The sequence below is a fragment of the Centroberyx affinis genome, unplaced genomic scaffold (assembly GCF_046629955.1).
Source record: "Centroberyx affinis isolate AG114_WGS23_722 - 3 ecotype Tasmania unplaced genomic scaffold, CSIRO-AGI_Caff_v1 ptg001546l_1, whole genome shotgun sequence".
Lineage (NCBI taxonomy): Eukaryota > Metazoa > Chordata > Actinopteri > Beryciformes > Berycidae > Centroberyx > Centroberyx affinis.
In genome coordinates, this window is record NW_027280001.1 from 592,829 (window position 1) to 604,934 (window position 12,106).

At 43.1% G+C, this 12,106-nt stretch overlaps 2 protein-coding genes across 3 annotated transcripts in view; one reads left to right on the top strand and one right to left on the bottom strand.

Annotated features, from left to right (window-relative positions):
- The window catches only part of map3k22 (mitogen-activated protein kinase kinase kinase 22), a 35,742-nt gene extending 29,385 nt beyond the window's left edge, over positions 1 to 6,357 (bottom strand). Inside the window, exon 1 of the mRNA XM_071527578.1 lies at positions 6,004 to 6,357. The gene's annotated coding sequence lies outside the window, so the exon portion shown is untranslated. The remainder of the gene's footprint in view (positions 1 to 6,003) is intronic.
- Positions 6,358 to 7,088: 731 nt separating this feature from the next.
- acaa1 (acetyl-CoA acyltransferase 1) lies at positions 7,089 to 12,034 on the top strand. 2 transcript variants are annotated; one of them, XM_071527596.1, is made up of 12 exons: positions 7,089 to 7,397; positions 7,601 to 7,694; positions 8,094 to 8,151; positions 8,244 to 8,323; positions 8,421 to 8,463; positions 8,549 to 8,647; positions 9,641 to 9,721; positions 10,232 to 10,422; positions 10,535 to 10,714; positions 10,843 to 10,898; positions 11,064 to 11,209; positions 11,370 to 12,034. In XM_071527596.1, the coding sequence occupies exons 1-12, from the start codon at positions 7,224 to 7,226 to the stop codon at positions 11,443 to 11,445; spliced, it is 1,278 nt and encodes a 425-aa protein (XP_071383697.1). In that variant the 5' UTR covers positions 7,089 to 7,223; the 3' UTR covers positions 11,446 to 12,034. The 2 variants fall into 2 exon arrangements, with proteins under 2 accessions (XP_071383697.1, XP_071383698.1); XM_071527597.1 differs by lacking the exons at positions 8,549 to 8,647; positions 10,535 to 10,714.
- The last annotated feature ends 72 nt before the right edge of the window (positions 12,035 to 12,106 follow it).

Consider the following 12,106-nt stretch of genomic DNA (forward strand, 5'->3'; position numbering starts at 1 on the left):
CCTGACTGAATGTTTTTCATTCTCTTAAAGCCATTTTGATCTAAAGGCTTATGCTTAAAATGCTTGGAATTAGTTTTTTAGACAAATATAAATAGTGAAGTTGATGCCTATGAATGAATTTCTTTCCAAAGCCTTTGCCTTTTCATCAAGACAAAGGGCGGCTACTTTACAGAATCTAAAATAAGATAGTTTTTTGGTTACTGCATAATTCCAACTGTGTTATTTCATAGTTTTGATGTCTTTATTATTGCTCTAAAATATGAAAAATAGTAAAAATAAAGAAAAATGTGTGTGTCCAAACTCTGCCTGGTGTATAGTGTACCAAATATATATTATGTCTTTTTGTACCACTGATATACCTTTGATATGGACCAGCCACAGTGTGAATTTCAGAGGGGTCACAGTGAAGCCCTGTATCAGGCTGTGCTAGTATGGTGCTGCTGACCACACATGAAAGAGATGAAGACCAGCCACAAGACAGGTGGTCTTCTAACACCACTTTGCCAAGGCTGCACACACACACACACACACACACACACTGGGGAACAGTATAGCCCCTGTCTTATGCCAGCAAGTCACCAGATGGCCCATCTGTTTAGCCCCTCTGCCCAGCGTGATGCCAGGCTAGTGGTGCCCACTGATCGCCAGCCCAATTCTCCACACAATTCTTGGCAGGCAGGCACTGTGACAGCCCCACTCGTTGGAGATCAAATGCTAATCGCCACTACTCTTGTTGCTCTGCAGCTACATTTCCTCCAGGAAAAGACTCTCTCCATAGTAGATAATTTGTGAGGAAAATCATGGGACACTTTAGAGGCAGGCGGGACCTATAAACACTACGCACATCCAGAAGTACCTCACACATTCTGACGTGCTTCACTGTCAAATATGAGTAACATCACCGATTGGACCAACGTTCATCACTGGCAAAAGCCTCTCCTTTGTCACAGTACATGCAGTCTGCCGAAATGACAGAGAAAGTTAATTAAAAAGAGGACAGCAGAGGATGGGATTTCAGAGAAGGGTTATGGGGAATTGTGCGAGCCAGACGAAGCAGAGGCCTGCGCTCCAAACCACACAGTGCAATTTTATTTTTATTGGAATGATTGAGAAGGAGTCACAGCCAAGGTTGTGCACGCAAGCACACACACATATGCACAGACATACACGTATGCACACACTTCTTTCAGCTCTGTTACATCACTCCCTTACGAAGTCAACAGTGGAGCGCTGGCTGTGGGTCTCTGAGGGTAATTCCCCCTCTTCTAGAGCCAGACTAGAGAAGAGGAGGAGGAGGGTCTGCTCCCCAGCTGCCTGGTGGCCCGAACAGTATGACCTCATGTCTGACATCACTCTCGTGGAGCCCCGAAGAAATCGCCATTTCAGAGGTCAAACTGTAAGTTTTGCAACAAGCTTGCTGGGCTCACTGGGTTTCCATTCTACCAACAGAGCTGGTCTGCAACAGCCAACGAACACAAAATAAAAAACGTCCACACAGGGAAACACAGAGATCAATAGGTGGAGAGGAAAAGACAGTTGTGAGAGTTTGATCAATGAGGCCATGCTCGGGGGTCAGAGCACGACAGTGATGGAAAAAGTAAAAAGCTCATAGCAGTAGTTCTGAACCAGGTTTTGCAGGTTTTCATTCACTACACCAGCTGATTTCAATGGTTCCCTCTCTGGCTGAAGGAGTTGAAATCAGTGAAATCTGCTGCTGTAGATGATATCACATACAAAACGCATCACGGGCCAAATCATGACATCATTAAGAAACAGTGAGTTGGTCACAATACCCGGTAGGCTGTCTGGATAGCAACATGGACAGGAAGCAAAGGGTGATTTGTGGTGCGCGGTTGCTTAGGTGACTTGCTCTATTAAAAAGGTCAGTGGCGGGGGTGTCCTGTCTGCTGAATGCTGGCCCAGGCCGTGCTGCGGCCACCCCAGATGAGTCAGACGGGTTACGCTGGCAGATTCTGGGAAGTGAGACAATATCGCCTCCTGCACACTGGGCCTGCAGTGAGGGCTCAGCGCAGGGAGGCAGTTGAGGGCTTCTAAAAGCGGCGGGGCTGGGTGGTGCTACGAGTGTGTGTGTGTGTGTGTGTGTGTGTGTGTGTGTGTGTGTGTGTGTGTGTGTGTGTGTGTGTGGGCAGAAGGACGTCGCTCTGTGTGGGGCTTTAGCACTCATCCATCATAACCTTGGCTTCCTGTGCTTTAGCAAAAAAAAAAAAAAAGGCTCACGCGAGTTATTGCTGACAGAAAAGATTCACTAGGATGCAAGGATGCCTTAAAGATGAACAACTGAGTTTTCCATGTAAACAACATAGATTTGTTTACATACATAATTTCACTCGAACAGACAGAGAGTATGTTGTTAGACCCAAATGACTATGTTGAATAAATAAACTATCTTCAAAGACATTCGGAAAGTCTTCATTTTTTTGTTTTTTTTTTGTTTACAGGGCTACAATGTTTACATCCAGCTTGGAGAGGAAGCTCCCTCCCCTTCATCTGATTGACAGCCCTCCCTCTAGCACACAATATTGTATACTATGTCACCTCCGTGCTCGTGGCGTGTTCGTACGTCCTCGTGCTTGAAAACCACGTGATAAGTGTTTTTGTTGTTGTACGAGAACCCGCTTTGCTCACTAGCGCTACTAGTGGCCGAAAACTCCGTTGTTCATCTTTAACTACTCCCATCGACTATCTGAAGAGGGGTTCCACCTCTCATTTGGCACCAAATCTACCCTTTATTTCTATTAAAGGAATTGTGCTTTCAATTTGATGCCCTAATTTGCACCTTTGTGCCTGTATAGTTTCAACTGTAAATGCTTGCGCAATTAGAGAGAGAGCACTGGGATGCCAAGCACGGGAGGGAACTGGATCTCTTCATTTTAAGGAGCGCCAGTGATTTATATCAGTTAGATTTTTACCCTGTGAAATCCCAAGGAGAAAGTGAGTGGGTGGGGGAATCTGGGCATAAAGTACAGTATTTTTTAAAAGGGGTCCAAAAACAGCAGAGAGGGATGTAGTACATTAACTCAATCCACTGGTAACAATCAGAAATGAGTGGAGTGTAAGACGATATTCCTCGGTTGAAGTGATGGCTCTATAGCTAAGAGATAAGTAGATCTGTCTGCCACTATCATCCAACACACAACACCGGCTAAAAATAGCCAGATGATGGAGTTTCTCTCCTGCTGTCCACAATACATCAACTCCCTGGCTCAATAGAAACATATTTCCCCTAGATAGGAATCTAAGCACCATCTGTAAAGTAAGCTGTCTTTTCCATTATGCCGTGACATGCTATTACAAGCACATTCATTCATTGTGTTTCTCCACCCAAACGCAGCCATGCAGAGACAGCTCATAGACTTAAACCCATTTCATGAGACAGAATGTCAAACAGCTGTGGTTCAGGAAAAGGCATGAAGGTATTTCTACTTTGCCACCAAGCCATTTATCCGTGAAGTGTTCTGGCTGTTTGATGCACAAGAAGCCAAGTGAGTGTGACAAAAAAAAAACAACCAAAAGCAATTTCACAATTTAACATCCTCCAACCTTCTTGATGATTTCATTCAACCCATTCCATTCAACTTCTTCTTTCATATTTGAGCATGTGAACTTCCAACAACCCAGAAAAAAAAAAAAGGATACGTGGCGTCAATGTTTATGCATGAGTCCATTCTGGCAGTGTGTTGTCTGTCTGCCCTTGCAGCCTCTGGCTCTGCTGCTGATGGCATTGTACTTACGGTCAGACTAGCCGTGCAGACAAAGCTCAATCAGGACAACTTCCTCTTGGTTTATGAGAGGGAGGGGGCAGAAACCCACAGGACAGACCAGGACTCAGATAAACAAAAAAAATGCCTATACATTAGAAACAGCTTCTTTGTTGTCTGACATTCTATGATATAAAGTATCTGCTATTCCTGCGTGAAGCTAGTTAGGGAGGGGTGAAGTCTTCTCACACCTTATGACAGACTGGACTTGTTTTCTAAAGTAACCAGGCAACTTCTCAACAGGCCTGTGAGGGAAGATAGTCAGTCTGCCTGTGTGAGTCACGCTGACCTTTGACCCACAGCCCTCTGGTCAGTGGGTGTCTGGTCGCCTGGGCAGGCTTCTGTGAATCCAGTATGCGATAGCTGGCTGATATTCTGACACACACACAAAAACAAGGCATCGGGCTAATTCTGTTACCATAGATACCAGCTCCTAAACACTTCCTCTCCTCCGACTTCTCACTCCTCGCTGAGAGGACAGCGTGAGGGAGAAGAGGTCGCGCTCCCTGTAAAATCAGATACTCACATGATTACTTGTGTGGAAGCCAAAATGAAATTGTAGTGAAAGTTGACAGCGGGACATTAAGGAGAGTTATGAGATGAACTCCACTTTCCCATGTGTGGGCTAAAACCTACAGCCCACGTGAGCCAAGTCTGCGGCACACAAGATACTGTAACTCAAACACTCTTTTCAAGAATAACAAGATAGACCATAAATGTCTTACTCGGCTAACTCAAGGCTCAAGCTCATTTTTTTTTCATAGCCTTTTATCAAAATGCCATGAAATGAGACGTCTTGAAACCCTCTGTCAACAGACCAGAGAATATTGACCTTGCAACAACTTGGCCTGTGAAACACGAAGCCGAGCCTGTAAGAGGAGCGATAAACTCTGGTTTCGGACCCCCTTTCTTCATCCGTCCCATCAAAACAGAATCAGAAACCGCAGCTTCCGTCTCTGGTTGGCATTTACTGTGGGATCCAGCGCCGTTATCAGCCAAATGGATTGTTTTGCTTGAGGCACACCAACCATATCTGTGGGCGGTTTCCACTCTGACAGTTTGACTCACTCCCTACTGGTGCACCGATGGCCGGCTTTAAGGCTATTTCTGAGCCCCTGGGGCATGCCAACGTGCTGATAAACTCATCCATCAGACTGCTGCACAGGCTCCTGTGAGTGTAATTCATACTGATTTGATTTGATGAACATAATGGGCTCATTAAAATCTAATTTGGCGGACTGTTTCAGAGGTGTGCTATCTCAAGACAAGAGGCTGAGCCCTGGATAAAGTTCACCAGGATCCCCCACCTCTTTCATACTAAAAATGCCCTGTGTATGTGTATCCGTTGAAAAATGATGGATAGAGATGGGCTGGGACAAGCCTCAGTAAGTCAGGAGTACAGTAAGTCAGGAAGACACAGTTGGGGGAAAAAAGGAAAAGGCAAACATAAGAAGGATTCTTCCAGACAGGGTTGAGGATTCCTCCTTCCAATGAAAACACTGGTTTTACTTGACCACAACCTCTGAATCACAGAGGTCTGAACCACTGACAGTAGAGAGAGGAAGAGGAAAGATTTTCTCACAGAGCAGGGATGAGTCCAGGCACAGAACTACAATGACTAGTTTCCACAATCTCCCTCTTGAGATCCTGATAAGCAATTTCTATTTGACTGAAAACAACAACAGCACGCACCAGTATTAAAACCTTGTGAAATGTCACCAACAGCCCATCTATAGACTTGTTTTGCACTGCTAATAATCACTCACAATGAGTGACAAGTGACACAAAGTGACACAAAACCATGCAAACCATTCCAAAACATGGATCGTGACTGGCATGGCAATGAGTGATGTTTGTGGACCTGTACTTGCCCAGATTTTATTATGATAATGTTGAAGAAATACTTGTAAACTGTGTTGAAACTGGGGCTATAAGGAGCATCCAGAAAAGATCAAATAAAATCAATTTGGGGTTATCTAGGCAACACTTTACACTTGCTAGAAGGCCTGTGCAATAAGGTTATGAGTACAAATCTTGCACATGATAGTGTGTTTCATTAGAATAACAGTTTCAACCTCAAATGATAAAATATGTGCATTGCATGAGGAAGTATGTTTTACTGTCATGGCATTCAATTTGACAGTCATGACTAAATCAAAGTCTAAAGGCAATGTTGTGAATATTTGGTAGAAAACAAATAGAAAAGGCTAGATAGGACTCTTACCTTGTTATCTGTGTGTCCCCATTCTTTAGGAAACACTAGATGTGGCTGCACAGTCTAAATGTGATTTAATTACTGCAAGTGATCAAAGATGAAGCACAGGAAGAGCCGAAAAAATCCAGCAGATGCAGAGCAAACCTTCCCAAAACAGTAGGCTAATATCCGGAAACTGCGCTCAGTTATGGAGCAGAAATTACAAAACACAGGATGGCTTCAGGCTTGCAAAACACTCTCTCCTCCTCGGTGCAGACAGTATAATCCAGGGGCGACGGTCGTATTTACAGAAGAGAGAAGATTGCAATGGCTGTTCTGGTTCAGAGTAAAGTTTTTTTCCCCCTCCCAGCCGTTTACCCTCCGCTTTGCTTGTCGCTCCCCTCCACACTACAGTGAAGAGCTGCGAGTTTTTCCATGGAGCTGTGGCTCTGATGTCAGCAATAACGTGAGCTCCAGGAAGTGGTGACGCTCGCTCGCCCGTGCGTTTGGTTCCCAACTGCAGGATATATACTGCCCCCCTCTGGACACCTGCGGCAATTACAGCATGGGCTGCGAGGTCCAGGAGAGTTATAGGAATATTATAGGAATATCACAGTAATTTTTATGTTACGGATTGTGGTCTAGTTTGAGCTTTACTTGCTCTGCACCGGTTATGATTGTTTATTTTATTCTGCACTGTTTTGTACAACAAAAATGATCAATTATTCTGTTCTATTCTAGTCTATTCTATTCTATTCTATTCTATTCTATTCTATTCTATTCAACTGTAAAACATTGTGTTTTGCAGTTGAATAGAAGTAAGTAATAGAAGTAAGTTTCCCTTACGAAAAAAAAACTATAGAGATGCAATATCAATTTTTAGAAGGCCACTACACAAAACTACTTTAAAATGTCATGCAGTTACTATTGGTCAAAAAAAAAGATGCAACTGAAAATGCTATTGTAACTCATACTATACATACGTTATATATAATATATATATTAAAAAAAAGTACCATAAAACTCTATTCCCACATTCAGAGACGCGGTGTGTTACAAGAAATAGTTTGTGCCTCGGCGCTTCCCGTCCAATCGATCAAAACAAGGAACTGTTAGGATAAAACGGTTTGACAGTACTTTAGTACAGCTGATGGCATTACCTTGTACACGAGTACGAATATTGTAAGCCAGTTTCGTCCGTCTGTAGACTACATTAAAGTATATTCGGTTGTTTTGTAGCGCAAACCATAATGCACAGAGTAAAAACTATCTTTGGCCATTTGTCACCATCAAATACCTTTGAACCTAGACGCGTTTTGTCAAGAAACGACTGTGGAGCGGCTCCAGGCGCCAGTCCAGATGACATAGTTATTGTCCATGGCCTGAGAACAGCCATTGGGAAAGCTAAAAGGGGAGCATTTAAGGTAAAGTTGGTTTAAGCTTGTAGAGTACTGCACGAACCTTTAGGGACTATCTGAAAGGAAGGCTGCTGTTGGATCAGGCTGAGCAGATGAATGCAATACAACTAAACAACATTACTGTGCTGCTTTCTCTTCTTCACCTAATCAGTATGTTGCAACATGCAGATGACAGTAATTCGTCTCCATGCTCCTGTTTGTCTTGTCAGGACACCACGCCTGACGAGCTGCTGAGTGCGGTGATGGCAGCTGTCCTGACAGATGTGGGACTGTCACCCAGTAAGCTGGGAGACGTCTGTGTGGGTGAGAATGACTTCATCTGTATTACTTCATCATGCCTGAACAGGAGGATTTTTATTAAAGTGTTACTTTGTAGTACAGCATGTTGTGTATAACTATTCTACTGTACTAGTTTCACTTACTTACACTATTTACTATAGTATGTTGTGGTGTTGTAGATCCTACGGTAGTAATTTCAGAAAGACCACAGCATACTACAGTATACTACAGTATTTATTATAGTATAGTAGCCTATTGTGTAGTGCAATATTGTAGTAATTTGAAGACTATAATTAACTACATTATTCTTTCTACTTTCTAATCTACTGTAGTAGATTCAAGTATTATGTAGATTTTTTTGTATGGTAATTTGATTTAAAAATACTATTCTTATGCATTCTACCTTTATGTTCCTCTCTGTAGGTAATGTGCTGCAGCCTGGGGCGGGGGCTCTCATGGCCAGAATAGCACACTTTCTCAGGTTAGAGTGACTGCTGCTTCACACAGTGATAAGTAACATCTCCCTGTAATGGTTTTAGCCATAGTGTTTCTGACTGCTGTATATCATTCCAGTGGGTTTCCAGACTCTGTGCCTGTCTATACTGTGAACAGACAGTGCTCCTCTGGGCTACAGGCACTGTTTAATATAGCAGGTAACAACCTTAATGCCTCAGTAATCACTCACTTACAACAGGCACACAACCACTGTATATTTCACCAACATTTCCTCTGTCTGTGTTGTGTCTACAGGAGCCATTAGGAGCGGGTCTATTGACATGGGACTGGCCTGTGGGTGAGTAGGGAGTCAACCTGTAACCTTCTGTACCACAACTGAGGCCCCGATAATCATGTGTCTGTGTTTCTGTGTCTGGTGGCAGCGTGGAGAGCATGTCACTGCGATCAATTGGCAGCCCAGGCGATGTGAGCTCCAGGCTAATGGACAATGACAAGGCCAGGGACTGCATCATTCCTATGGGGTGAGACCTCCGCTGCAGACGATGTCGCGAACCTACCTGGTGGTTAGAGCTGGACGATATATATTATATAATATCGATATTGTGATATGAGACTAGATATCGTCTGGGATTTTGATTGTAATATTGTGAAATAACTTAAATGTCACTTCCTCCTGGTCTTGAAGGCCGCATTACAGTAAAGTGATTTTTCAAGTTCAGAAAATTTTCAATTTTCTGAACTTATTAGCCTGTTCTGGCAGAGTAAAATGAACAACTTATTACTGATTACACATTACTGAGTACTAATGATCATTACTAATTTTCTACATTTCCTTGTGTGTAAATATCTTCTGAAAGAACAAATACTCATCCCCAAAATATTGTCACATTATCAATATCAAGGTATTCAGTCTAAAATATTGTGATATTTGATTTTGTCAATATTGCCCAACCCTACTGGTGGTTGGGAAAATGTAGCGTAGCGTTTTGCTGTACTTTATGTATTGAGTGTTGTATTTGTATTTGTGTCTAGACATATCTTCAATGCATTTTGCATAATTTGAAAAGCAACACACGGCTGAGCCTTTGCATTATATAGGCTTGGTTACAACAGATATACAAGAGTCCTACCTGTGTAGACTCCACAATGGGTACAAGCAAAATATAATGGTAACACCGGGGAGTTCATTCCCTCCTCTTTTGAGGCGTATTAGACCAGGCTATCAGAATAACAAATGCTGCACTGACCTTGGCCCCAGCATCGCTCTCTTCAGATTAGTTCCACACAGCACTGTTTTATTGTGATCAGACATGCCCTTGCTCTGTATAAGACTGCTACAGTGCAATGAATATCAATTGGACATTTGCATCTCTCTGTGGATTTGCCGTGCTTGTAGATGTCTGCGCCTCTGAACTGTGCTGTAGATGAACACCACAGGCAGCTGTTATGAACAATAACAGTCACTCTGTGTGTGTGTGTGTGTGTGTGTGTCTGTTGCTTGTGTTTTTTTGCAGCATCACCTCAGAGAATGTGGCAGAGAGATTTGGGGTCTCCAGAGAAAAGCAGGATGCCTTCGCTCTCAGTTCTCAGCAAAAGTAATCAAGCTGTGTTTTCTTTCACTTTGTATGACTGGTTATCAAGACCACAGTTATTATGTCCCACCATCATGGTACATGGTCTGCAGGATGTTATGTCGTCATGGTAACGTCTGTGTCTGTGTCTGCATATCAACACATTCTTGTCAACACAATAACTCAAGGATAATACATGACTGGAACTTCACACTTACACCACAGGTTCCACCTATAGAGTAGATGATTAGATTTTGGAGCACCTTGCTGCATTCATTAGCATATTAATGAGGAAAAAATGATTTTCTTGAAAGTAACTCCTTAATGCTTTACGATAAGGAGTTCATGTGTTATGTGAAATCAGGTATGTTGACATAGACGTTTTTGCTAATTAATTAGCCTAATTAGTGTAATCATTAACATAACAGTTTAATATATCATGGTAATTATGGCGGGACATTAGGCAGCTCGAGTGAGTTTTGTTTAGAGTGTCATCATGTATAACACACTAGTTCCACCTCGGCTTTCCGACAGAGCGAGCAAGGCACAGAACGCGGGGCTGTTTGATCAGGAGATCGTTCCTGTCACCACCAAGTTTGTGGACGACGAGGGTAAAGAGCGCGTTGTGACAGTCAGCAGGGATGACGGGGTCCGACCTGGAACAACACTGGCAGGACTGGCCAAACTCAGAGCGGCTTTCAAACCTGACGGCAGCACCACAGCAGGTCTGTCTGTCTCTAACTGACAGTTCACCATGCTACTGTAGATAAATTGACCTCTCACTGTAGTTACTAACACAGATACACACACACACAAAGACATGTATTGTGTCCTTAGGGAACTCCAGTCAGGTGAGTGATGGAGCGGCAGCGGTGCTGGTCGGTCGCAGGTCTACAGTTGAGGCTTGTGGTCTGCCGGTCCTGGGGGTCCTGAGGGCCAGTGCAGTGGTGGGGGTTCCCCCTGATGTGATGGGTATTGGACCAGCCTTTGCCATTCCTGCAGCACTGGAGCAGGCTGGTAAGATGTGTGTGTGTGTGTGTGTGTGTGTGTACACATTTGTCTGTTTGTGTTTATACTTTTGGGTCTCTTTTTGATCTTTATGTTTTGCTTAAAGGGTCTTCTAAGTAAATCCATTTCCCCCTCAGGGCTGACTGTGGCTGATATTGATGTGTTTGAAATCAATGAAGCCTTTGCCAGTCAGGTGAGCTACACTGAAAAAAAACACTGTAGATCAAACTTTTCAGTAAACGGTGAGGGATTTCCTATTCAGTCCTGGTGGCTTGTCTCTATCTGTCAAACAGACACTGCAACAGAAATGTCACAAGGTTTTCTCTCATGTGTATGCGTGTTTGTTGATGTGTATCAGGCTGTGTATTGTGTGGAGAAGCTGGGAATCCCAATGGAGAAGGTGAATCCTAACGGAGGAGCCATCGCTCTGGGTCATCCTCTAGGCTGCACTGGAGCGCGTCAGGTGGTGACGCTGCTCAATGAGCTCAAACGCAGAGGCAGAAGGTTAGTGTGCAAGTTCACACCCACAGAACTGTTGTACATTTGTTAGTAAAATCCAGAGTCATTTTATTAAAGCCCTCTAGCACAAGAGCATGCGATGTCAATGATCAAACAGGCTTTCCTAGTATCTCTTGTGATTTCTGCTCTGACTGTTTGTCTGTAGGGCCTATGGAGTGGTGTCCATGTGCATTGGGACTGGAATGGGAGCGGCTGCTGTCTTTGAATATCCTGGACCGTAGGAGGAGACGAGAAATCATGAAGACTTGTTGCTATGATTACAGAGAGTGGCATGAAGCACTTTGAAGCACCACTAACCAAAAGTGATTTGATTGGTTGGTTAATAGTGAAAGATTTGCAGGGAAACTGCACTTCAGTGTCTGCAAGTCCTTGCAGTATTGATTACCACTAACAGCCACTAAGCTAATGCTACTGTACCTTAGGTGGTAATCATTCTACAGAATATACATTTCAAATGGCAGGTGATTCATTTTAAGTGCCTTCAACTTCATACGGCATAGCAATCCACTTTAACTGCATAAATCATGCATTAATATGTAAAGATATGCACTTTGATTGTAAATGACTGAGGATCTTTTGAATATGTATAGCATATTCATAGCATCTGGGGACCAATCCAAGATAGAGCTTTTGTTTTGTTTGCAAATGCATGTGATCTAATGATAGTCTGTCACTGTGCTCTGAAACTATAATGACTGTTTAATAATTGCAGAACTTTGCTAAACTGGGCTGTGAAATGAATTGTTACAATATAGATTTTCTATATGGAGAACCAGCAATGAGTCCATAATTCACGGTTCTTGTGCAGTACATCAGTAGTTTTATGCTTAAAAAAATGACAAGAGACCTGACAAGTTCATTAGTATATTTATTGACATTTAC